General features: G+C 36.5%; 1 protein-coding gene across 2 annotated transcripts in view; it reads left to right on the top strand.

Annotated features, from left to right (window-relative positions):
• DNAJC13 (DnaJ heat shock protein family (Hsp40) member C13) overlaps positions 1-25,023 on the top strand; it is a 152,751-nt gene that overhangs the window by 111,407 nt on the left and 16,321 nt on the right. For both annotated transcript variants that reach the window (XR_006270511.1, XM_043474402.1), the window contains exons 40-51: positions 760-939; positions 7,104-7,271; positions 8,277-8,390; positions 9,948-10,064; positions 11,179-11,356; positions 16,098-16,189; positions 17,725-17,824; positions 19,720-19,794; positions 20,032-20,144; positions 23,294-23,463; positions 23,631-23,673; positions 24,138-24,311. Coding sequence is in view for 1 of the 2 variants with exons in the window: in XM_043474402.1 (XP_043330337.1) it covers positions 760-939; positions 7,104-7,271; positions 8,277-8,390; positions 9,948-10,064; positions 11,179-11,356; positions 16,098-16,189; positions 17,725-17,824; positions 19,720-19,794; positions 20,032-20,144; positions 23,294-23,463; positions 23,631-23,673; positions 24,138-24,311 (1,524 nt within the window). In the remaining variant the exon portion in view is untranslated. The remainder of the gene's footprint in view (positions 1-759; positions 940-7,103; positions 7,272-8,276; positions 8,391-9,947; positions 10,065-11,178; positions 11,357-16,097; positions 16,190-17,724; positions 17,825-19,719; positions 19,795-20,031; positions 20,145-23,293; positions 23,464-23,630; positions 23,674-24,137; positions 24,312-25,023) is intronic.

Below are 25,023 nucleotides of genomic sequence, written 5' to 3'. Positions count from 1 at the left end.
AATTAGGAAAACGGGATTAACAAATGCAAACTGCTAACATAAAGTGGGCTTCCCTGATAGCTCAGTCAATAAAGAATCTGCCTACAGTGCAGGAGACCCTGGTTTGATTCCTAGGTCTGGAAGATCCGCTGGAGAAGGGTTAGGCTGCCCACTCCAGTATTCTTGGGCTTCTCTTATGGGTCAGCTGGTAAAGAACCCGCCTGCAATGTGAGAGACCTGGGTTCTATCCCTGGGTTGGGAAGATCCCCTGGAGAAGGGAAATGGTGCCCACTCCAGTGTTCTGGGCCTGGAGAATTCCATGAACTGTATGGTCCATGGGGTCACAAAGAGTCAGACATGACTGAGTGACTTTCACTTTCATTCATAAAATAGATAGGAAGGATTTGTTATCCAATTGTATAACACAAAGACTTATATCCAATATCTTGTATTAACCTATAATGGAATATAATCTCCAAAAAAATTGAATCTCTGTGTTGTATACCTGAAACTAACACAGTATTGTAAACAACCATACTTCAGTTTTCAAATTAATTCTTTAAAAAAGTAATTCTGTGTCTTGTCACATGGTTACTTTAATTTTAGGCTTTAAAAGATACAGGACTCAGCTATAAGCCAGAATAGAAAATATTAGAGGAGGTAAACACACATACAATAAGTTAGTTAAATAGCTTGTCATAAATTCACAGTCTGTTTCTCTTGGGAGCTTTTTTAAAAATCCATTATTATTTTTTTTAATTCCATTATTTTTATTCTCAGAGTATTCCAAGAGTGGCTGCCCTTGGAGTAGAATGTGTCAGCTCTTTTGCTGTGGATTTCTGGCTACAGACACACCTATTGCAAGCTGGAATTTTGTGGCATCTGCTTGGTTATCTGTTTAATTATGACTACACCCTGGAAGAGAGTGGTATTCAGAAAAGTGAAGAAACAAACCAGCAGGTAACTTGAACGTTACGTTAACACTGAATTTGAACCCAAACTGTAGATTAATGCAAAGCCCTAGCTATCTGGAGTCCTCAAGGCATAAACCATTTTTCAGGATTATTAAGTTTATTGTTCTTTAAGCCCCAAATCTTTTTATCTTAACTACTTATCCCAGAAGGATTCAAGACAGTGGGATTTGCAATAGTATATACTGAGCATAACTTAATCTTTTCTTGATTACTCAGAATCACCTTTATGATTACGGAATTATGGTTGTATATCACAGGGAAGTGATAACAGTGCTGTTGAGGCTTGTTTGCCTAAATAATTGAGAACTGATTTTTACAGATATTTTTTCTGTCACTCCTTTCTTATTCATTATTCATATTGTGAATATGTGCCTCTAGTGATCAGATCTACTTAATCATCTTTTGTTCCCCACCCTATCCCCCAGGGTGCTTCTTCCAGTTATCTACAAGTTACTATATTAGATATAAATGACTACATAGATCCTGACTGTCTTTCATATAAATAGAAGAATAAACTGTAATGTGTGAACTTTTTTTTAATCATTTTCTTATTTTAAATTCTTTATTCTTTAATTGAAGGATAATTGCTTTATAGAATTTTGTTATTTTCAGTCAAACATCAGCATGAATCAGCCATAGGTATACATATGTCCCCTCCCTCTTGAACCTCTCTCCCATCTCCCTCCCCACCCTACCCACTAGGTTGGTACAGAGCTCTTGTTTGAGTTCCCTGTGACATACAACAAATTCCCATTGGCTATCTATTTTACATATGGTAATGTAAGTTTCCATGTACTCTCCATACATCTCACCCTCTCCTGCCCTTTTTCTGTGTCCATAAGTCTGTTCTTTATGTCTGTTTCTCCACTGCTGCCTTGCAAATAAATTCTTCGGTACAATCTTTTTAGATTCCATATATATGTGTTCAGTCCAGTTCAGTTCAGTTCAGTCACTCAGTCGTGTCCAACTCTGCGACCCCATGAATCGCAGCACTCCTCCCTGTCCATCACCAGCTCCCAGAGTTTACTCAAACTCACGCCCATAGAGTCAATGATGCCATCCAGCCATCTCATCCTCTGTCGTCCCCTTCTCCTCCTGCCCCCAATCCCTCCCAGCAACAAGGTCTTTTCCAATGAATCAACTTTTCGTGTGAAGCAGCCAAAGTATTGGAGTTTCAGCTTCAGCATCAGTCCTTCCAGTGAACACCCAGGACTGATCTCCTATAGGATGGACTGGTTGGATCTCCTTGCAGTCCAAGGGACTCTCAAGAGTCTTCTCCAACACCATACTTCAAAAGCACCAATTTTTCGGCACTCAGCTTTCTTCACAGTCCAACTCTCACATCCATACATGACCACTGGAAAAACCATAGCCTTGACTAGATGAACCTTTGTTGGCAAAGTAATGTCTCTGCTTTTTAATATGCTATCCAGGTTGGTCATAACTTTCCTTCCAAGGAGTAAGCGTCTTTTAATTTCATGGCTGCAGTCACCATCTGCAGTGATTTCGGAGCCCAAAAAAATAAAGTCTGACACTGTTTCCCCATCTATTTCCCATGAGGTGATGGGACCAGATGCCATGATCTTAGTTTTCTGAATGTTAAACTTTAAGCCAACTTTTTCACTCTGCTCTTTCACTTTCATCAAGAGGGTTTTAGTTCCTTTTCACTTTCTGCCATAAGGGTGATGTCATCTGCATATCTGAGGTTATTGATATTTCTCCCGGCAGTCTTGATTTCCAGCTTGTGCTTCTTCCAGCCCATCATTTCTCATGATGTACTCTGCATATAAGTTACATAAGCAGGGTGACAGTATACAGCCTTGGCATACTCATTTTCCTATTTGGAACCAGTCTGTTGTTCCATGTCCAGTTCTAACTGTTGCTTCCTGACCTGCATACAGGTTTCTCAAGAGGCAGGTCAGGTGGTCTGGTATTCCCATCTCCTTCAGAATTTTCCACAGTTTATTGTGATCCACACAGTCAAAGGATTTGGCATAGTCAGTAAAGCAGAAATATACGTTTTTCTGGAACTCTCTTGCTTTTTCGATGATCCAGTGAATGTTGGCAGTTTGATCTCTGGTTCCTCTGCCTTTTCTAAGTATATGGTATTTATCTTTCTCTTTCTGACTTACTTCACTCTGTAAAATAGGCTGTAGGTTCATCCACCTCATTAGAACTGATTCAAATGTGTTCCTTTTTATGGCTGAGTAATATTCCATTGTGTGTATGTGCAAAACTTCTTTATCCATTCATCTGTCCATGGACATCTAGGTTGCTTCCATGCTCTAGCTATTGTAAATAGTGCTGCAGTGAACATTGGGATACATGTGTCTTTTTCAATTTTGGTTTCCTCAGGGTATATGCCTAGGAGTGGGATTGCTGAATCATGCTGGTTTTATACCTTGTGTTTTAAGGAACCTCCATACCATCTTCCATAGTGGCTGTATCAATTTACATTCCTTCCAACAGCACAAGAGCATTCCCTTTTCTCCACACCTTCTCTAGCTGATGTTGGCCTTTCTGATCAGTGTGAGGTGATATCTCCTTGTAATTTTGATTTGCACTTCTCTAATGATGAGCGATGTTGAGCATCTTTTCATGTGTTTGTTAGTCATCTGTATGTCTTCTTTGGAGAAATGTCTGTTTAGGTCTTTTCTCCCATTTTTTGATTGGGTTGTTTGTTTTTCTGACCTCGAGTTATACGAGCTGCTTGTTTATTTTGGAAATTAATCCTTTGTCCATAGTTTGATTTGCTATCATTTTCTCCCATTCTGAGGGTTGTCTTTTCATCTTGTTTATAGTTTCCTTTGCTATGCAAAAGCTTTTAAGTTTAATCAGGTCCACTTGTTTATTTTTGTTTATATTTCCATTACCCTAGGAGGCTTACAGAGGATCTTGCTTTGATTTATGTCATGAGTGTTATGGCTATGTTTTCCTCTAAGAGTTTTATAGTTTCTGGTCTTACATTTAGATCTTTAATCCATTTTGAGTTTATCTTTGTGTATGATGTTAGGAAAGTGTTCTAATTTCATTCTTTTACATGTAGCTGTCCAGTTTTCCCAGAACCAATTATTGAAGAGGCTATCTTTCCCCATTGTATATTCTTACCTCCTTTGTCAAAAATAAGGTACCCATAGGTATGTGGGTTTATTTGTGGGCTTTCTGTCTTGTTCCATTGGTCTATATTTCTGTTTTTGTGCCAGTATCATACTGTTTTGATGACTGTAGCTTTGTAGTATAATATGAAGTCAGGAAGGTTGATTCCTCCAGCTCCATTCTTCTTTCTCAAGACTGCTTTGGCTATTCGGGGTCTTTTGTGTTTCCATATGAATTGTGAGAGTTTTTGTTCTAGTTCTATGAAAAGTGCCTTTGGTAATTTGATAGGGATTGCTTTGAATCTGTAGATTGTTTGGTAGTATAGTCATTTTCACAATATTGATTCTTCCACCCCAGTAACATGGAATGTCTCTCCATTTGTTTATGTCATCTTTGATTTCTTTCATCAGTGTCTTAGAGTTTTCTGTATGCATTTCTTTTGTCTCCTTAGGTAGTCGTATTCCTAGATATTTTATTCTTTTTGTTGCAGTGGTGAATGAGGTTGATTCCTTAATTTCTCTTTCTGATTTTTCATTGTTAGTATATAAGAACACAAGTGATTTCTGTTCATTGATTTTCTATCCTGCGACTTTGCTAAATTCACTGATTAGCTCTAGTAATTTTCTGATAGTATCTTTAGGGTTTTCTGTGTACAGTATCATGTCATCTGCAAACAGTGAGAGCTTTACGTTTCTTTTCTGATCTAGATTCCTTTTATTTCTTTTTCTTCTCTGATTTCTATAGCTAGGACTTCCAAAGCTATGTTGAATCCTAGGGGTGAGAGTGGGCACCCTTGTCTTGTGATCTTAGGGGGAATGCTTGCAGTTTTTTACCATTGCGAATAATGTTTGTTGTGGGCTTATATATGACCTTTACTATGTTGAGGTAAGTTCCTTTTGTGCCCATTTTTTTAAGTTTTAATAATAAAAGGGTGCTGAATTTTGTCAAAGGCTTTTCCCCCATCTGTTGAAATTATCATGTTTATCTTTCAATTGGTTTATATGGTGTATCACATTGATTGATTTGCCTATATTGAAGAATCCTTCCATTCCTGGAATAAACCCAACTTGATCATGGTGTATGCCCTTTTTAATGTGTTGTTGAAATCGGTTTGCTAGAATTTTGTTGAGGATTTTAACATCTGTGTTTATCAGTGATATTGGCCTGTAGCTTTCTTTTTTGTGTGTTGTCTTTGTCTGGTTTTGGTATCAGGGTGTTGGTGGCCTCATAGAATGGGTTTGGAAGAGTTCCTCACTCTGCAATTTTTTGAAGGAGTTTTAGAAGGATAGGCATTAGCTATTTACATGTTTCATAGAATTCACCTGTGAGGCTATCTGGTCCTGGGCTTTTGTTTTTTGGGAGAATTTTGATCACATTTTTTATTTCCGTGCTTGTAATTGGCTTTTTCATAGTTTCTATTTCTTCCTGGTTCAGTCTTGGAAGATTGAACTTTTCTAAGAATCTGTCCATTTCTTCCAGGTTATTGATTTTATTGACATATAGTTGTTCATAATAGTCTTATAATCCTTTATATTTCTGCACTGTCTGTTGTAACCTCTCCTTTTTCATTTCTAATTTTGTTGATATGATTCTTTTCTTTTTTCTTGATGAGTCTGGCTAAAGGTTTGTCAATTTTGTTTCTCTTCTCAAAGAACCATCTTCTGGTTTTATTAATCTTTACTATTGTTTCTTTCATTTCTTTTTCATTTATCTCTGCTCTGATCTTTATGATTTCTTTCCTTCTGCTAATTTTGGGTTTTTTATGCTTTTTCCAGTTTATTTAGGTATAAAGTTAGGTTGTCTGATTTTTTCTTGTTTCTTGAGTAGGATTGTATTGCTATAAACTTCCCTCTTAGAGCTGCTTTTGCTGCAACCCATAGATTTTGAGTTGTGTTTTCCTTGTCATTTGTTTCTAGGAATTTTTTGATTTGCCTTTTGGTTTCTTCAGTAACCAGTTTGTTATTTAGAAACATATTGTTTAATATCCATGTGTTTGTGTTTTTTACATTTTTTTTCTTGTAATTGATATCTCGTCTCATAGCATTGTGGTCAGAGAAGATGCTTGATATGATTTCAGTTTTCTTAAATTTACTGAGGTTAGATTTTTGACCCAAGATGTGGTGTATCCTGGAGAATGGAATGTTCACTTTTGCACTTGAGAAGAAGGTATATTCTTCTGTATTTGGATGGAATGTCCTGAAGATATCAATGAGACCCATCTTGTCTTATGTATCATTTAAGACTTGTGTTTCCTTATTAATTTTCTGTTTTCATGACCTGTCCATTGGTGTAAGTGGGGTGTTAAGGTCTCCTCCTATTATTGTGTTACTGTCAGTTTCTCCTTTATGTCTGTTAGTGTTTGTTTTATGTGCTGAGGTGCTCCTATGTTGGGAGCATAGATATTTGCAATTGTTATGTCTTCCTCTTGGACTGATCCCTTGATCATTAGGTAGTGTCCTTCCTTATGTCTTGTGGTATTCTTTATTTTAAGGTCTACTTTGTCTGATATGAGGATTGCTATTCCAGCTTTCTTTTGGTTTCCATTCGCATGGAATATATTTTTCCATCCTCTCAGTTTCCATCATTATATGTGTCTTTAGGTCTGAAGTAGGTTTCTTCTAGGCAGCATATGTATGGGTCTTGTTTTTGTATCCATTCAACTGTCTGTGTCTTGGTTGGAGCATTTAATCCATTTATTTTTGAGGTAATTATTGATATATATGATTCTATAGCCATTTTCTTAATTGTTTGGGTTTTTTGGGTTTTTTTTTTTTTTTTTCAGATTTTTTTTTTTTTTCCTCTTGTATTTCCTAACTATATAAGTGCCTTTAACATTTGTTGTCAAGCTGGTTTGGTGGTACTGAATTCTCTTGACTTTCACTTTTCATAAACTCTTGACATTAGTATTGGGGACTTCGGTACCTTTTTTGTTTCTTTTTCTTGGCTTTCTCTTCCTTAATATCTTCCATACTGTTTTGATTCCATAAATGTACTGTTGCCTTTAAGATAAGAGATCTATTTTAATAACTTAATGTCTTAATTTTTTTGTAACAGGAAGTAGCCAACAGCCTTGCCAAACTGAGTGTCCGAGCTCTAAGTCGCCTTGGAGGTTATCTGCCTGAAGAACAAGCAACACCAGAAAATCCAACCATAAGGAAAAGTTTAGCTGGCATGCTGACCCCCTATGTTGCTAGAAAACTTGCTGTGATTAGTGCTACTGAGGTATGTGCTTCAGAGCTAGCCTGGGTTTTGACAAATATTGCAAGATCCTCTACATAGTAGAGAAACATAACAATGTTGATTGCTCTCAGAAACCTAAAAATTGAAAATGCTCATATGCTTGTCCTGTCAACTAAGAAATTTGGTTATTGTCTTTGTGCTGATGATAGCAGCTCTATACATCCAGGGATGATAACTCCCTTCTTTCCTCCTGGCACAAAGCTCAGAAAGTGTAAAGTGTAAAAACTTCTTATTAAAACACTTAGGCGATTCCCTGATGGTCCAATGGTTAGGACTTGGATTTGAGTCAAGGACCTGGATTCAGTCCCTGGTTGAGGAAATAAGATCCTGCAAGCCGTGAGACACATACCCCCACTCTCCCTCCCCACAGAAAAACATTTAAAGGAGAGTTAAATCAAGTAGAGCACTTAAAATCAAGTAGAGCAACACAAAGTGAAAGCATTCTAGATGGCTAAGCAGGCATAAGCTATGTCTGCAGAACTATTGAATTCATCCTTGAACCAGAGTTTGGCTGAGAAAATTGGAACTGAATCTCTGCCCGTAAGTTCTACTTCCCTTCCTAGGAGTATGCTTCATAAAGACTTAGATTTTGTTTTCAAGTATATGTATGTAAAGGTCATATGGTATTCTTTTTAAACTTACATTTACTGTTTATAAAATGCTTTAATAAATTATCATGTGTGATTTTCAGCAAAGCAGAGCAAATGTTAAGAATGAGATGTGAAAACAGACTCAAATTTGAATTCCAGTTTCACCACTTAAATGTTGTGAGATCTGGGACAAATAATTTGATCTTTCTCAGAGAAGTCTTGATTTTTCTCAGCTGCAGAATGGTAAACATTATATTTTCAAACTTGTTAAAATTATTCAAACCCATTGTACTTAAGGTTCCTATTACAGTGCTTGGTGTGTCATAGACAATTTTAATGAATGATAACTTCAATATTTTTCCTAAATATTATGAAACACTAATATTCTGTCTTATAGATTTTGAAGATGCTTAATAGTAACACAGAGAGCCCCTATTTGATATGGAACAATTCTACAAGAGCAGAACTACTTGAATTTCTTGAATCTCAACAGGAAAGCATGATTAAAAAAGTAAGTTAATAATTTCTTGCATCCTGCCACCTTCTAGTGGAGAAGGTAGTAAGTCATGAAAAAGTCAAAAGACAGAGAGTACAGTGGGAGATAAGGAGTTGGCCTGGATAATACATAACTAGATGGTTGAATCTTGATGGTTTAGAAGACATTTATGTTTGTGAGTTTGGACTTCATTAAAGAGTAACCATCACTGAGTGTCTTGGATTATGCAAAATTTGGTTTACCACTCATTTCATGATAGTCACTCAGAGCTCTTCATTGATAGAAGTTTTGAGAATTGCAGAGCTAGGAAGAACCAGTCTCAGATTTCTACATATCATCTGTTTTTTTTACCAGAAGAGAGAGAATATCATTCTTTCTTTGTTTAGCCCTTTACAGTTTATCCCCACTTCCCTCGTAGCTCAGTTGGTAAAGAATCTGCCTGCAATACAGGAGACCCAGGTTCAATTCCTGTGTCAGGAAGATCCCCTGGAGAAGAAAATGGTGATCCACTCCAGTATTCTTCCCTGAATCCCATGGACAGAGGAGCATTCACTTTTCTTTACAATTTATTATACTATTATATATATTCAGTCCAACCTAAATTTTATGTAATTTCAACCAAAATCTTCTTAGGGTTATTTTTTTCCTATTTTCCTATCTTTTTCTTTTCACTTTCACTTTTCTTTACAATTTATTATACACTTTTACATATTATTTCAGTCCAACCTAAATTTTATGCAATTTTAACCAAAATCTTCTTGGGGCTATTTCTTTCCTATTTTTCTTTTTCTTTGTCCTTAAATGGAAATTATTCTTGATTTGTCAACTGATATATTACCTTGCTTTTTTAATTCAGAGACCCTGTTTTCCTGTACTTTATCACTTAATGTATTACTTTTTAAAACCAGTTCAGATATGTTCATCTCTTAATTCTATCACCCTATATCTGACCAGGCCAAATGTCTGCTGAGAGGAGAGCCACATGTCATACTTGCTTATAAACACTAGGTCTAAGATACTTCGTTGGCTGACCTCAGTGATCTTTTGAAATTTTAAAATGAGTTTCAAATTTGGACTAAAAAACAATATAACTCTCTGCCTATATATAACATAACTCTATTAGGGGCTTCCCTGGTGGCTTAGTGGGTAAAGAATCTGCCTGCAATACAGGAGACACAGGTTTGATCCCTGGGTTAGAATAATCCCCTGGAAGAGGAAATGGCAGCCCATTCCAGTATTTTTGCCTAAAAAATCCCGTGGACAGAAGAGCCTGGCGGGCTACACTACAAAGGGTCACAAAGAGTCAGACACGACCAAGTGACTAAGCACACGTTCACGCATTCATGACTTTTCCAGATTAGTCCATATTAGTCCATATTACTAATTACAAATGTTAAAATTATATTAAGTGCTGTGATGTGTATCCCACCACATTTTTCTCCTATGGAAAAATGAATGGATCTTTGAAGTTATTTATCTGATAAGTTATTAAACTGAATATGGATAGATTTATAAACTACACACTAGTAATTCTGATTTATATCTAACAACTTGTTTTCTCTTTTTTCAAAGGGTGACTGTGACAAAACTTATGGAGCAGAATTTGTCTACAGTGATCATGCCAAAGAACTTATTGTAGGGGAGATTTTTGTCAGGGTCTATAATGAAGTCCCTACTTTCCCACTTGAGGTAAGCTCTCTACTTTTGATTTTGTCTGTAACTTTTGATCATTTGTTATTAAAAGCTACTGGTTTATTCACACTGTATACATTGAAATAATATCTGCTTTTTGCCAAATATTTTATACTAACTTGGGTATGTGATAGGGTGACCCATTGATAACTTATGCGACTTTATTTTGAATATTGGGGAATTTAATGGATTCATGAGTAAGAATTTATTCCTTTCCCAGCTATTTCTTATATTTTATGCATAATGCTACTCCACTGTATTGTGTATATATGCCTGCAGCTCTGCTGTCTCTTGTGGAGGCCTTTTACATACTCACTCTATCATGTTAAATGTCAGACCACCAGACAGTAGTCTATCTCTGGCCAGTTTTTAAAAGAAATTAAGAAAATAGAAGGGGAGTGCAAAGAGAATTTTTAGATGAGTGGGTCACATCAGGTCATTTCTTGTGATGACCCCTAATCACTTCCAGAAGCAAATAATCTTTTCTTTCCTTAGTTCTTGGGGATCATGTAGGAAAATTCAGTTGTAGTTTTTTTTTTGGAGGGGGTGACAAAGATTTGGTGGTTGATTGGTTTGTAAGTAAGAAAGAAGTGAGACTTTGTTTTAGAGTTTGCTCTTGGAAAAAGGAATTTACGAAACTGTGATGTATATTATTTATCACAGAATAATATATAAAAATAGCTGCTTAGCAGAATGAGTTTAGTGATTTTTGAAGTCTCTTTGAAAACTTCCTTTTGAATTTATAATCTAATATATATAATTTTTAAATGTAAAAATGCAACCAATTTATAGAAGTTATGTATCATATTAACAATTCTCTCAGTAAAGTAAAGACATACTCTTACCTCAGAGTTGTATGCTACGTTACTGATGGGAGTATAGCAGATTTCTAATGGATTTGGACCAACAGTGATAAACACTTTCTAATGCAGTTGAGTTTTATCCCTTTTCTCCTCAGTCCTCATTTAATGCATAGGTATTTTCATGTGTCTGTATAATTTAATCACTTCCGTGACTTGAAATGTTTCTTTGTTGCTTTTACTGTGGGGTTTTTGTTATAGGTTATTTCTAAGGACACAAATGTTTTTAACTATTTTTCTACTTGATTTAGGTTCCAAAAGCATTTGCTGCAAGTCTCTTGGATTATATAGGTTCCCAGGCCCAGTACCTTCACACCTTCATGGCTATCACTCATGCTGCAAAAGTGGAGTCAGAGCAACATGGAGACCGCTTGCCAAGAGTTGAAATGGCTTTGGAGGCTCTGAGAAATGTTATAAAATATAATCCAGGTATGTGATTGTACCCTTGACAAATAAGACAAATAGAAGAGCCCTAAAAATTCCAGGTCTCAGTTTTACCAGGAAAACTCAGGGAAAATTATGCTTAGTTATTGACCCCATAATATGTTTACCTCTAAATAATAGGCTGGAGAGAGAGGTCAGTCATCATGCTTAGAAGAATTCATATCTCTAAGAGCAAATGAGTTTCAATAAGTTGAAAAGGCAGACTAACTTGATGGCTTAAAACATCACATTGATGACATAAATTGACATACAAGGTGTAAGTGCTTAAGTTAGAGTTACTGACGAGGTGATCTAATTTTTCTACCACTGGTCCCTACAATGCCATACTTAAAAAAATGCCTGAAGTTTCTGGTGCTTGAAAATTGAAATAATAAAATGAGAATTGTCATTCTTAAAACATCTATAAGAAAGACATTTACAGGAACATTATCACTCTTGCCTGACCTCAGGGAATATGCTGGAGTGAAAATCTGAAAGCTTATTCCAATTCTAACTTTGATAACAAATATAGACTATATATACAGAGAGGGAACACAGCCCCACCCATCAACAGAAAATTGGATTAAAGATTTACTAAGCATGGCCCCACCCATCAGAACAAGACCAAGTTTGCCCCACAGCCAGTCCCTCCCATTAGGAAGCTTGCACAATCCTGTTACCTATCAGAGGGGAGACAGAATGAAAACTATAATCACAGAACCAAACTGATCACATAGATCACAACCTTGTCTAACTCAATGAAACTATGAGCCACGCCATGTAGGGCCACCCAAGATGGACGGGACATGGCGGAGAGTTCTGATAAAGCATGGTCCACTGGAGAAGGGAATGGCAAACCACTTCAGTATTCCTGGCTGTAGAACCCCATGAACACTATGAAAAGGTAAAGAGATATGACACTTAAAGATGAACTCCCCAGGGTAGTAGGTGCCCAATATGCTACTGGAGAAGAGCAGAGAAGTAGCTCCAGAAAGAATGAAGAGGATGAGCCAAAGTGAAAGCAGCACCCAGTTTTGGATATGTCTGCTGATGAAAGTAAAGTCCAATGCTGTAAATAACAATATTGCATAGAAACCTGGAATGTTAGGTCCATGAATCAAGGTAAATTAGAAGTGGTCAAATAGGGATTGCCAAGAGTGAACATCAGCATTTTAAGAATCAGTGAACTAAAATGGAGCAGAATGGGTGAATATAATTTAGATGATGATTACATCTACTACTGTGGGCAAGAATCCCAGAGAAGAAATGGAGTAGCCTTCCTAGTCAACAAGAGAGTCCAAAATGCAGTACTGGAGTGCAGTCTCAAAAACAACAGAAAGATCTGTGTTCATTCCCAAGGCAAACCATTCAGTATCATAGTAATCCAGTTCTGTGCCCCAATCACTAATGCTGAAGAAGCTGAACTTGAATGGTTCTCTGAAGACCTCCAAGACCTTCTAGAACTAACACCCAAAAAAGATGTCCTTTTCATCACAGGGGAACAGAATGCAAAAGTAGTAAGTCAAGAGTTACCTAGAGTAACAGGCAAGTTTTTTTGGCCTTGGCAGAGCAAAAGGTAGCAAGGCAAAGACTGTTACAGAGTTTTGTGAAGAGAACACACCGTTCATAGCAAACACACTCTTCCAACAACCCAAGAGATAACTCTACTCATGGATGTCACCAGATGGTCAATACCGAAATCAGATTGATTATATTCTTTGCAGCCAAAGATGGTTAAGCTCTATGCAGTCAGCAAAAACAAGACCAGGAGCTGACTGTAGCTCAGATCTTGAACTCTTTATTGCCAAATTTAGACTTAAATTGAAGAAAGCAGGGAAAACCACTGGGCCATTCAGGTATGACCTAAATCAAATCCCTTACAATTATATACAGTGGAGGTGACAAATACATTCATGGGATTAGATCTGATAGGCAGAGTGCTTGAAGAACTACGGACGGAGGTTTGTGACATTTTATAGGAGGCAGTGATCAAAACCATCCCCAAGAAAAAGAAAAGCAAGAAGGCAAAATGGTTGTTGAGGAGGCCTTACAAATAGCTGAGAAAAGAAGAGACGCTAAAGGCAAAGGAGAAAAGGAAAGATATATCCATCTGAATGCAGAGGTCCAAAGAATAGCAAGGAGAGATAAGAAAGCCTTCCTCAGTGGTCAGTGCAAAGAAATAGAGGAAAACAATAGAATGGGAAAGACTAGAGATCTCTTCAAGAAAATTAAAGATACCAAGGGAACATTTCATGCAAAGATGGCACAGTAAGGACAGAAGCTGTGTGGACCTAACAGAAGCAGAAGATACTAAGAAGAGGTGGCAAGAATACACAGAACTATATAAAAAAAGATCTTCATGACCCAGATAACCATGATGGTGTGATCACTCACCTAGAGCCAGACATCCTGGAGTGCAAAGTCAAGTGGGCCTTAGGAAGCATCACTACAAAGCTAGTGGAGGTGATGGAATTTCAGCTATTTCAAATCCTAAATGATGATGCTGTTAAAGTGCTGCATTCACTCAGTATGTCAGCAAATTTGGAAAACTCAGCAGTGGCCACAGAACTGGAGAAGGTCAGTTTTCATTCTAGTATCAAAGAAAGGCAATGCCAAAGAATGCTCAAACTACCACACAGTTGCTCTCATCTCACAAGCTAGCAAAGTTATGCTCAAAATTCTCCAAGCAAGGCTTGACAGTATATGAACCAAGAATTTCCAGATGTTCAAGCTGGTTCTAGAAAAGGCAGAGGAACCAGAAATCAGATTGCCAACATCCTTGGATCATAGAAAAAGCAAGAGAATTGCAGAAAAACATTTACTTCTGCTTTATTGACTACGCCAAAGCCTTTGACTCTGGATCTCAACAAACTGGGAAATTCTTAAAGAGATTGGAATACCATACCTTCTTACCTGCCTCCTGAGGAACCTGTGTTCAAGTCAAGAAGCAACAGAACTGGACATGAAACAATAGACTGGTTCCAAATTGGGAAAGGAGTATGTCAGGGCTGTATATTGTCACCCTGCTTATTTAACATCAGAGTACATCATATGAAATGCCAGGCTGGATAAAGCAGAAACTGGAATCAAGATTGCAGGGAGAAATATCAATAACCTCAGATATGCAGGTGACACCACCATTATGGCAGAAAGCAAAAATGAGCTAAAGAGCCTCTTGATGAAAGAGCAGGCTTGAAGAGGAGAATGAAAAAACTGGCTTAACATTCAAAAAACAAAGATCACGGCTTGCAGTTCCATCACTTCATGGCAAATAGGTGGGGAAACAATGGAAACAATGACAGACTATTTTCTTGGGCTCCAAAATCACTGCAGATGCAGCCATGAAATTAAAAGATGCTTGCTGCTTGGAATAAAAGCTATGACCAACCTAGACAGCATATGAAAAAAGCAGAGACATTTCTTTGCCAACTAATGTCCATCAAGTCAAGGCTATGGTTTTTCTAGTAGTCATGTATGGATATGAGAGTTAGACCGAAAGAAAGCTGGTCGCCAGAGAATTGATGTTTTTGAACTGTGGTGTTGGAGAAATTCTTGACAATCCCTTGAACTGCAAGGAGATCAAACCAGTCAATCCTAAAGGAGATCAGTATTGTATATTCATTGAAAGCGCTGATGCTGAAACTGAAGCTCTACTATTTTGGCCACGTGATATGAAGAACTGACTCATTAGAAAAGACCCTGATGCTGGGAAAGATTGAAGTTAGGAGGAAAAGGGGACGACAGAGGATGAGATGGTTGGATGGCATCACTGACTCAATGGACATGAGTTTGAGGAGACTCTGGGAGTTGGTGATGGACAGGGAGGCCTGGTGTGCTGCAGTCCATGGGGTCGCAAAGAGGTGGACTGAGCAATTGAACTGAATTGATAGAATATGTTGATATCATACCAAACATAAAAGTTGAATATAAAATATGAAACATATTTATAAACTATAGAATATAAAATAGAATATTATGTAGAATATAAAATATAAATCTAGAATATAAAAAATACATTCAATATTCAGTTTCTTACCTGAAGACCTCAAAACTTTTTATTAACACTTAATACTGTGTTTCTTGTTCTTCTTTGCCCTTTTCAGTATGTATTACAGTACTATTATAATTTATATCTGTATTGCCAACAAATTATTCAAATAAAATAACCAGCAATAATTAAATGTTTAAGAAAATATCATTCCCATGGAATACATGGAGATGTTTTTAAAGGTAGTATTATAAAATCTGAAGAAAACTTCATTTTTTTATTTTGGCATATTAGGTACAAAGAAATTGCTGCAAACCTGGGAATTAATTTGGAACTTGTTTGTAATGTAGTTCTCAAGTGACAGAGTTCTAACTCAGTCTTACTTAAAAGCCAAATGATGTCACACTGTCTCCAGATGTAATTAGACTGACAGGGTTAGCTCTGAGGTCGAGAGGTAAAAAGTAAAAGTACCACCATACACTTTTAATTTTTGAATTGTATTTGATAAATTTCTTGTTTTTAGCCTGTCGGTTAGTTAGGGGTTGGGATGGAAATGAAAACAAAACAAACCTGAGAAACTTTAATACTGTTTAACTTCTTAAGATTTACTACTCCTTAGTGATACTGCACTCGCTTCATGTCACAGTTGTTGAGAAAAGTTTACCACAGACTTGACAGTAAACAAAATATATCCGTTTCCCAAAGATCGATAGAACATCGCTTGGAAATAAAAGATAAGCATTTTCTTTTTCTTTCTAGGCTCTGAAAGTGAATGCATTGGTCATTTTAAGTTAATATTTTCTCTTCTTCGAGTCCATGGAGCTGGTCAAGTACAGCAGCTGGCTTTAGAGGTAAAGGAATTTTGTTCTAAAGCATGCTGTCTTTCCTGCAACATACTATACATGGTTTGAGCCTTGGTTAACCATCATCTAAAGTTGAATAGAAATTTGTATATAGTTTTTTTTTTTTTATTTTGCCTATTAAGGCAAGTGAATGTCTTTAAACTTGAATTAATATGCCCATTTGAAGAGCAAATATTGTACAGTGTTCAGGGTGCTTCCCTCTGTGGTCATCATCTGTCATGCATTAGAACTTGGGATGCATCTGTATAGTGTCATATGGGATGAGTTAAGGAATGGACTTTACTCGGGTAGCTTGGAAGCCACAGATGACAAAAAAAGGGAGCAGAACTTTCCAAGATGTTGAGACCAAGGGAGTCTGCTAGCTACACACTGTGAGTTTGTGTTCCATCTCCCTCAGTTGCTGTCCTTTCTTACGGGTTTGGCACAAAAGCATCCTTTCCAGCTACCCAGAACCTGTGGGTCTTAGAGGTCCAAGAGTGGTTGGAGGCTCCTCCTTCGGGAGAATGAAATCATTGGTTCTGTAGGAAGTTGTTTGTGTGGAGCCTTTTCCTCTGGAAGAAGCAGGAAGACCTTGGTCACAGGGTTCTTCTTGTCTAGCAACCCAGAGTGAACATCCAGGATCTTTTTTCATATGATCCTGTTTATTGTAACACACACGATTTATTATAAAGAACACCAAATTCAACCTTGCAGTAACAGTGAACTTGATGAATGATTAAGTGTTCTTATATTGCATTTTGGTTTAAAAAAAATGTTTAATAAAATAATAAAGGTTAAATTGGTCAACAGCTTAACAAGCATGGTCTTTTCATTGAAAAGTATGCGTCTCCACTTAATTCCTTCAAGTACCTTGTAATTTTCAAAGTAAGCATTATTGTGTCTATATTTTTCTTTGAGATGCTGACCACATGATTCAAGTTGTGGCATTAATCTTTAGATGTAGAAGTTTAGATGTATAAGTTAGACTTGAGCAGTCATTTTCTTTTGAAGAAAAACATGCCTATTTCTTTATAATAGAAAAATAGACCTAATATATTGTACTGGGCACCGGAAACATTTACTTTCTCCCTCTGAAAGAAAAAGTCCAAGTAGTGAAGATGATTATCTTGCTAATCACTTCCCACCCCAAATCTCCAATTGGAAAACACTATAGCGTACATCATCATTCTGGAGCATGAACTGCTGTAGGATTGAAGGCTTCTTATGAGCCTAAGGATTGTGAATTGGTGCTAAAATATTTGTTTAGATTGTTACATTTAATTGTTACCTTTAAGTTAATAGAAAACATATATATATATATCTCACACACTAGCATTAACATTTTTTATTCTCAAAAGAGCAAAATAATAAAGCCAATTTTTAAGAATTAAACTCTTGCCTAAAAGTTAAATATTTGTCCTCCAAGTATTTTTCTCCTTTTGGTAATAAACCTTAAGTTTATTTAGGTCTGACTAATTTGCCTTAATTTGTTTAGGTTTGACATTATTTCCAGAACTCTTAGTGTCCTATTGATTGATTTTCAGGTTGTGAATATAGTGACATCTAATCAAGATTGTGTCAACAATATTGCTGAATCAATGGTTTTGTCCAATTTATTGGCTCTTCTGCATTCTTTGCCATCAAGTATGTATATTCGCTGGAATTTTCAGAACCACAGCACAGTCAGCATAGAGGGGAACAGTTACATAGATGATGCAAAACCTCCAACATAGTGTTTTGCAATATTTTAAATGGTATTCTTTATATTAGATTTGTCTTCCTATTTTATTTTTACATAAGTTAACTATTTTGTATTTCCATATCCGAAGTTGTAAGAGATGATAGAGATCCAAGAGCAAATGAAAATAATCTGTTTTTCTCAATTTACTGAGTATAAGCTACATATGAATGATTGAGAATTAACTGATACTCTGTGTTTTATTTACAAAAACACACAATTGAACTTGTGTGATAGAAAAAAATGCGTAATATAAAAATCACCTTATGTTTTACTTAAAGTTCAGTCCTGCATTATTTATCCTTTACTGATTTGATGCTAATAGTAACTGTTAGCACCAGATGAGATCAGTTTTTAAAAATGTAGCAACCTGATTTCTTGAGTACAGCCTGCAATAATATAGACTCCTTACACACTGTAGTTATGTCTCACATATGTGTGTAGTTGTGTTAGATCAACCTTGAGATTGCTTTTCAAAGACAGTTGTGATATAACTCCAACTTTGTCACTTACCCATCAACATGCATTGCTCAGTCAGCTTTGCCAGCCTTTCAGAAGTCACATTAATCTTGACTTCACACCTGTCCACCTCCTTGAGAGCAGCAACCAGTCTCACTCATTTTCTGATTAAGTGCCTTGCACATGTTACGTATTATGTTCAGTGAATTGAGTGGAGTTCAATTATTATTGAATATTTTTGTTATCTTTTAAATGACAGCATTTAAAAGTTATTAGCAGATTATTTTTTTTGTCATTCCTACAGCCTTAGTTGGTTTTTCTTTTTTATTACTTTTTAACAGCTACAAACAATGCAAAATTAAACTGATTGAATGTTACAGAAGTCATGGTCTAAAAGTTGTTTTATATTCATACTGAATTTATATAGTGCAGTCATGGTTTTAGTCTTACTGGTAAAGTAGCTGATATTTAGATATCTCAGCCTACTCTGTTCTCATTTATATTTTAGACTAGATTATTTTTCACTATTTGCTCAGGAATGTTAAAAACAAAATAACTGACTTCTTCTGTCCCATCCAAAGTCTTTTCCTTTGAACTTATGGTTAGAACAGTGACTGGTTTTCAGTGAAATATTGTTTCCTCTCTTAAAAGAAGTCTCATTTTGAGTGTTTATTCTCCTGCTTGTTAACTTAGCTCAGTCTGGCTACCATCCTTTGTTTTCGTCTCGGCCTAACACCTGGCAGCCTTCACCCTCTTTGCCAACTCTTCACTCCTCTGGTCACCTGTCTCTTGTTGCCCCTTGACATTGGAAGAGTAAGTCCAGTTGCCCAGTCTACTTCAATGACAAGGAAGGGGTGAGAAGTGCACAGACTTTGTGCAGAAGGATGCTGCTGTGTTTTAGACTGGAGCAGTGTCTTGCAACTGCTACTTCCTACTCATTTCTCTAAGATACTAGCACCAAATAAAAATAATAGATCCCTGAAAATAGTATCCTCAGGGTGTCAGGAGGTGAAATTTTGTTTGCACAATGAGCAATGAGGTAGAAGAACAGTATGGCATAGTGGTTATGGGTGTGGATTTTGGAGTCAGACCTCTGTAAACCTCTGTATACCTCAGTGGTATAGCGAGTTATACCACTCACCAACTGTGAATTCATGGGCTACTCAGACTGGATCTCAGATTCCTCACTCATAGCAAGACCACAAAACCTGTCTAGCTGGTTGTTGTGAAGTAGAAAATATGATGCCGTTTGTAAAGCACCCTGTTCAGTGCCTGACACTGATGCCTAGTAAATGTAAGGTAATGTGATGATTCGATTCTTTTAATGTCTTTTTTTCTGCAGGTCGTCAGCTTGTTCTGGAGACTCTTTATGCTTTGACATCAAGTACAAAAATTATCAAAGAAGCAATGGCAAGAGGTAGTGTATAGAGTGCTTTCTCATCTAGTCATGCTCCGTAATGGTAAAGCTTATTTTGAGCTACTTTATATAGTCTGATAAACTAGAAGAATGCTTTGGAAGGCTTACAATTGGAAAAAAAAAAAAAAAAAACAGACTGCATTGAGTTTAAATGAGGTTGAAAGTAAATTCTACTGACTAGAAAAGTCATATTTTTTTATTTAGCCTATAAACGCTAATGCTTTTTTTCCTTCACAGGAGCTTTGATTTATTTACTAGACATGTTCTGCAATTCAACACATCCACAGGTTCGAGCCCAGACAGCAGAACTTTTTGCTAAAATGACAGCAGATAAACTAATAGGTCCAAAGGTGAGCACAAAATGGGTTCTTAGAAAGAAATTAATTATTAAAGCTCTGTTACTTTGGTAACTAATTTCATGAGGATTACCAAAGTCTGAAATAGTAAAGAAATGACTTGATATGAAAGTTGAAAGATGGACAAACCTGAATTATTCCTATATATTACTAGGTAGAGAAAAATAATCAGGGAAGCCTGCGCTAGAATTGAGAAGTCTTTTTTTTTTTTTTTTTTGAGAAGTCTTAAGAGAGTGTTTGAATTATGGGATGAAACTGTTCATCTCCCTTGAAGGAGCCAAGACATATTTTTAAAAGTATATTTTAAGTTGTGACAGAAGGTAGATTAGGTTAGGTTAGATTTCACACTTTGAGGATTGGCTTGTGAAGGTGAGTATCACAGTGCCTTTGCTTCTCCTCTCTGCAGGGAGATCTCTCATTAAAAATCTGGAGAAGACAAAATATCTCTGGAACCGTGGTTCAGTTCACAGAGCAGAAACCTACTAGAATAATACTTCTAAGTAGAATTGCATCCAGACACAGTTGTAATCAAAGTTTCCTTCTTCTGTTATTGAATCAGTTTCACATGAAGTAATGCTCACTGAAACACTGTCTATGCCAGCCCAAATATGAAATACAGGATCCTGAGCACCCCCTTACAGAAAACAAGCTAGATTCAGTTGTGTTTTTTCTTATCTGATCTCCTGATTTAGATATTGAGAATATGTCACAAGACCTGGAATAGTTTTACTTTGGGAATATGGCTAATAATCTGTCATCAGTAGGGTTAATGGATAAGGAATATTACATTTGGGTGCCTATAGCAAGGGCCCATAAAATTATGAATATTGATATTTAATACTGAGTTTTCTTAATGCTAGAGTTGGGTAGCACATAACTATAATGTCTGCTGTTACATTTTAAATAATGTTTTAGATGTTTAAAATATGTACTATAATTAATTTTTGAGCTCTTTAGTAATTTTTTAACCGTTGAAATACATGAGGGACAAATTTTACCAAAGTGAATATATTTGTACTTAAATTTTCTATATAGGAAAAAATATATGTCAGCTCCTTAATTGAATAATTTGCAACAAGTGATTCTAGAACTGGGGTCAGTAAACTTCTTTTCCATTCTTATAACTTTATTCAGATATAATTGACATGCCATACAATTCACACACATGAAGTATACAATTCAGTGTTTTGGGCAACAACAGTCAGTTTTAGAACATTTTCATCAAACCAGGAAAAAAAAAACCCATTTCCTAATTTACCAGTCACTTCCCTATACTTATACCACATTTTGTTTTTCCATGTATCGATTGAAAATGAACATATGGATTATTTCTAGTTTTTGGCTATTCTGTATGATGCTGCTGTGAACACATGTGTGCAAGTTTTTGTGTGGATATGTATTTTATTTCTCTGGGAGTAGAATTTCTGGGTAATATGGTAACACTATTTTTAACCTTTCAAGGAATTATCAGACTATTTTCCACAGTGGCTGAACCATTTTATATACCAGTACTGATGGTGATATCCACCTCTTCTTTAACACTTACTGTATATATCTTCACTGAGTGTGGTCATCCCGGTGGGTGTGAAGTGTGCTGCATCAGGGTTTGCTTTGCATTTCCCTTGTGCCTAATGATGTTGAATATCTTTTCATGTGCTTATTGGCCATTTGTACATCTTTTTTAGAGAAATGTCTATTCTCATCCTTTGCTCACTTTTTAACTGAGTTGTCTTTTTACTATTGAGTTGTAATTGTTCTTTATGTATTTTGGATACCAGTCCCTTATCAGATATATGATTTATAAATATTTTCTCCCATTTTGTGTATGTTTTTCCACTTTCTTGTTGTTGTTGTTTTTTTTCATTTTGATGAAGTCCAGTCTGTCTTTGTTGTTATAGCTTGTGCTTTTAATATATAAAAAGCCATTATCTAATCCAGAGTTACAAAAATCTATGCCTATGTTTTTTCCTAGGTGTTTTATAGTTTTAGCTCTTGTATTTACATCTTAGATCAAGTTGAACAAGGGAAATGACATACATCCTATTTTGTGGATGCTCTCTGTCATGTAACTGCCATTGTTTCCTTTAGTTCACTGACTGCCAGGAAGTTCAGGGCTAAATTTATTATGTATTGCTTGCAATTATACAGGGCTTTTGATATTTTCTTTATATACTAATTCCTGTTATTGTCATTCATTCAAAAAAGTTTTTGAGTATCAGCTTGTGCCAGGGAATGAAAATACAGGCACTGACAAGACAGACTGGGCCAGGAAAGATTTCTAAAAGATGAGATTTAACATAGACTTGAATGACACAAAGGAGATGAAACTATGTGAAGACCTGAGGGGAAAACTTGTCTTCCCAGCCTTCATTTTCCCTTTGTCCTTATGTCTCACACTAATTTTCAGTTTGTATGTGTGTGTTGGATGTTATTTTTTTAAGTTGCTTTTTAAATCCTTTTTGGGAAAAGGCACAGTAAAATGTAAAACATAGTACTAAAAATTACTTGTATAACACAAAGCATGAGAAGAATTTGTGAGGGTGTGGGGAGTTTTGGGGAGAGGTGGAGGGACAGATCAGCTGAGGGCTTTCTGGAAAGAGGGGACAGCATGTGAAGGGCAGGATCTGGTAGGTTGGCATGCTTTGGGAACTTCACACACCAGTGGTGCTGGATTTCTTAATGTTACTTAAATTTGAGGTGGAGCGAGGAAATTAACCCAGATAGGTAAGTAGTAGTAGGTCATAGTGAGTCTTGTTAGCTTTGCATGTGTGTGCATACTTAGTTGTGTCTGACTCTTTGCTGTCCCACAAACTATAGCCCGCCAGGCTCCTTTGTCCAGGGGATTTTCCAGGCAAGAATACTGGAGTGGGTTGCCATCCCCCCCTCCGGGGAGCTGGATCTTCCCAACCCAGAGATCAAACCTGAGTCTTCTACATCTCCTGCATTGGCAGGTGAATTCTTTACTACTGAGCCACCATAAACCAAGGTTTATCTGTTTTCTCATTCAGGACTTTTGGATGATAGTTATGGCTCATATCAGCCTTAACACACATTATAGCATCATTCTTAGAGAAAGGTAAAGCAAACCAAATATTGAGATGTTTTCAATAGGTCTTTTTTCTTTCTCAAATTTCCTCATCCAGGTTCGAATTACATTGATGAAATTTCTCCCAAGCGTTTTTATGGATGCCATGAGAGACAACCCTGAAGCTGCTGTCCATATTTTTGAAGGAACTCATGAAAATCCTGAGTTAATTTGGAATGATAGTTCCAGAGATAAAGTGTCCACGACAGTTAGAGAAATGATGCTCGAGTAAGTAAAGACACACATTAACAACTTAGGACCTTCAGGTGGAGTCACTAGGCAGGCACACATTTTCCACATTGTCAGTCACCTCTCCAAGACTTATTCTATAAAGGGTAATGAACGTGTATCTTATGACTAAAGTCTGATGCCCTTTCCTTCTTTTTTTTCCCAAGGCACTTTAAAAATCAGCAAGACAACCCTGACGTAAACTGGAAGGTAAAGTATACTTTTATTCAGAGGAAGGAATTTTACATTTTACTGTAAATTTATTGTTTTAAGTTCCTGCTGAGTGAGTATAAAGCCATCCTCTACTTTGTTACTAAGACACTTAAATCTTCCCCTGGAAAACAAAGTTTTAAACATTAAAAAAAAAAGTAGGAGCATTCACTTTTGGAGTAACTTAATCAAAGGACTTTTTCTGAAAAGAGTAACTTAATCAAAGGAACTTTTATAGAAATTTATTAAGTGAAAATAAAACAAATAATTTTAACTTGATTGTATTAATGACTACTTAAAGCCTAGTTCACTGCATGAAGATTTCTTTAATAGGGTTTTTTATTTCTTTCTTGTTAATGTATTGGACTGGGCAAAAAAAGTTTGTTTGGAGCCCAGACTTTCTTGCCCAGCCCAGTACAACTAATGATTAGTAAATGACTTGACTATTCTTTCTGTATTTAAAGTTGCCTGAAGATTTTGCTGTGGTCTTTGGAGAAGCAGAAGGTGAACTTGCTGTTGGAGGAGTTTTCTTGAGAATCTTCATTGCACAGCCAGCTTGGGTTCTAAGGAAGCCTAGAGAATTTCTCACTGCACTGCTGGAAAAGCTAACCGAGCTTCTAGAAAAGAACAGTCCTCATGTAAGCTTTAGTTGTCAGCCAGACATTTCACACACTTTGCTGAATATGTTGATAGTATTTCTGTTAAAACACCATTCCCATTGACCACGCGTTAAGAGTTGGCTACCTCTTTCAATGTAGCCCCCACACTTAAATTCATATATGCTTGATCAAAAGTGAAACTTCTTAGTCTGAAGAACAATTGCAGAGGTTCTGAAAGGTTTCTGCCATCCCATTTCCAGTGATTGTATGGTTCTTAAGGAGAAACCTAGAGGTTTAGTGTAGAAATCTAAATGGAGGTGTGTCCTGCTAGGGCATATTCTTCACTCAGCTAAAGAAATTGATAGGAGAGTCTTAACTATTGATAAATGAATGAACCCTGTACCTATGCTCAAAGGCTAGCAGGAAAGCAAGAGTGAGTAAGAGAGTAGATTTGGTTTTGGTTTGGCCAGTCATAAACCCCGAAATAGAAAGTTTTGTTATTTGAATCTATATATTGAAAAGAATTGAGGTATGTGATTGTTGTTGAATTAATTAAAAAAGCTGGCTGTCGAGGTGGCTGAGAGCCTGTGTTGTTAGATGGTCCTGGGTGCCAGGTCCATCACTGATAAGCTCTGTGGCCTGGAGTAATACCTCCTGACTCTGCCTCAGTTGCCTCATGGAAAGGTCACAGCATCTGCCTCTAAGGCTGAAGTTTTCATGCGTTTTGATAAATGTGAAGCACTTAGTATAA

The sequence above is a fragment of the Cervus canadensis genome, chromosome 7 (assembly GCF_019320065.1).
Source record: "Cervus canadensis isolate Bull #8, Minnesota chromosome 7, ASM1932006v1, whole genome shotgun sequence".
Classification (NCBI taxonomy): domain Eukaryota; kingdom Metazoa; phylum Chordata; class Mammalia; order Artiodactyla; family Cervidae; genus Cervus; species Cervus canadensis.
This window is presented reverse-complemented; position numbering and strand designations above follow the sequence as displayed.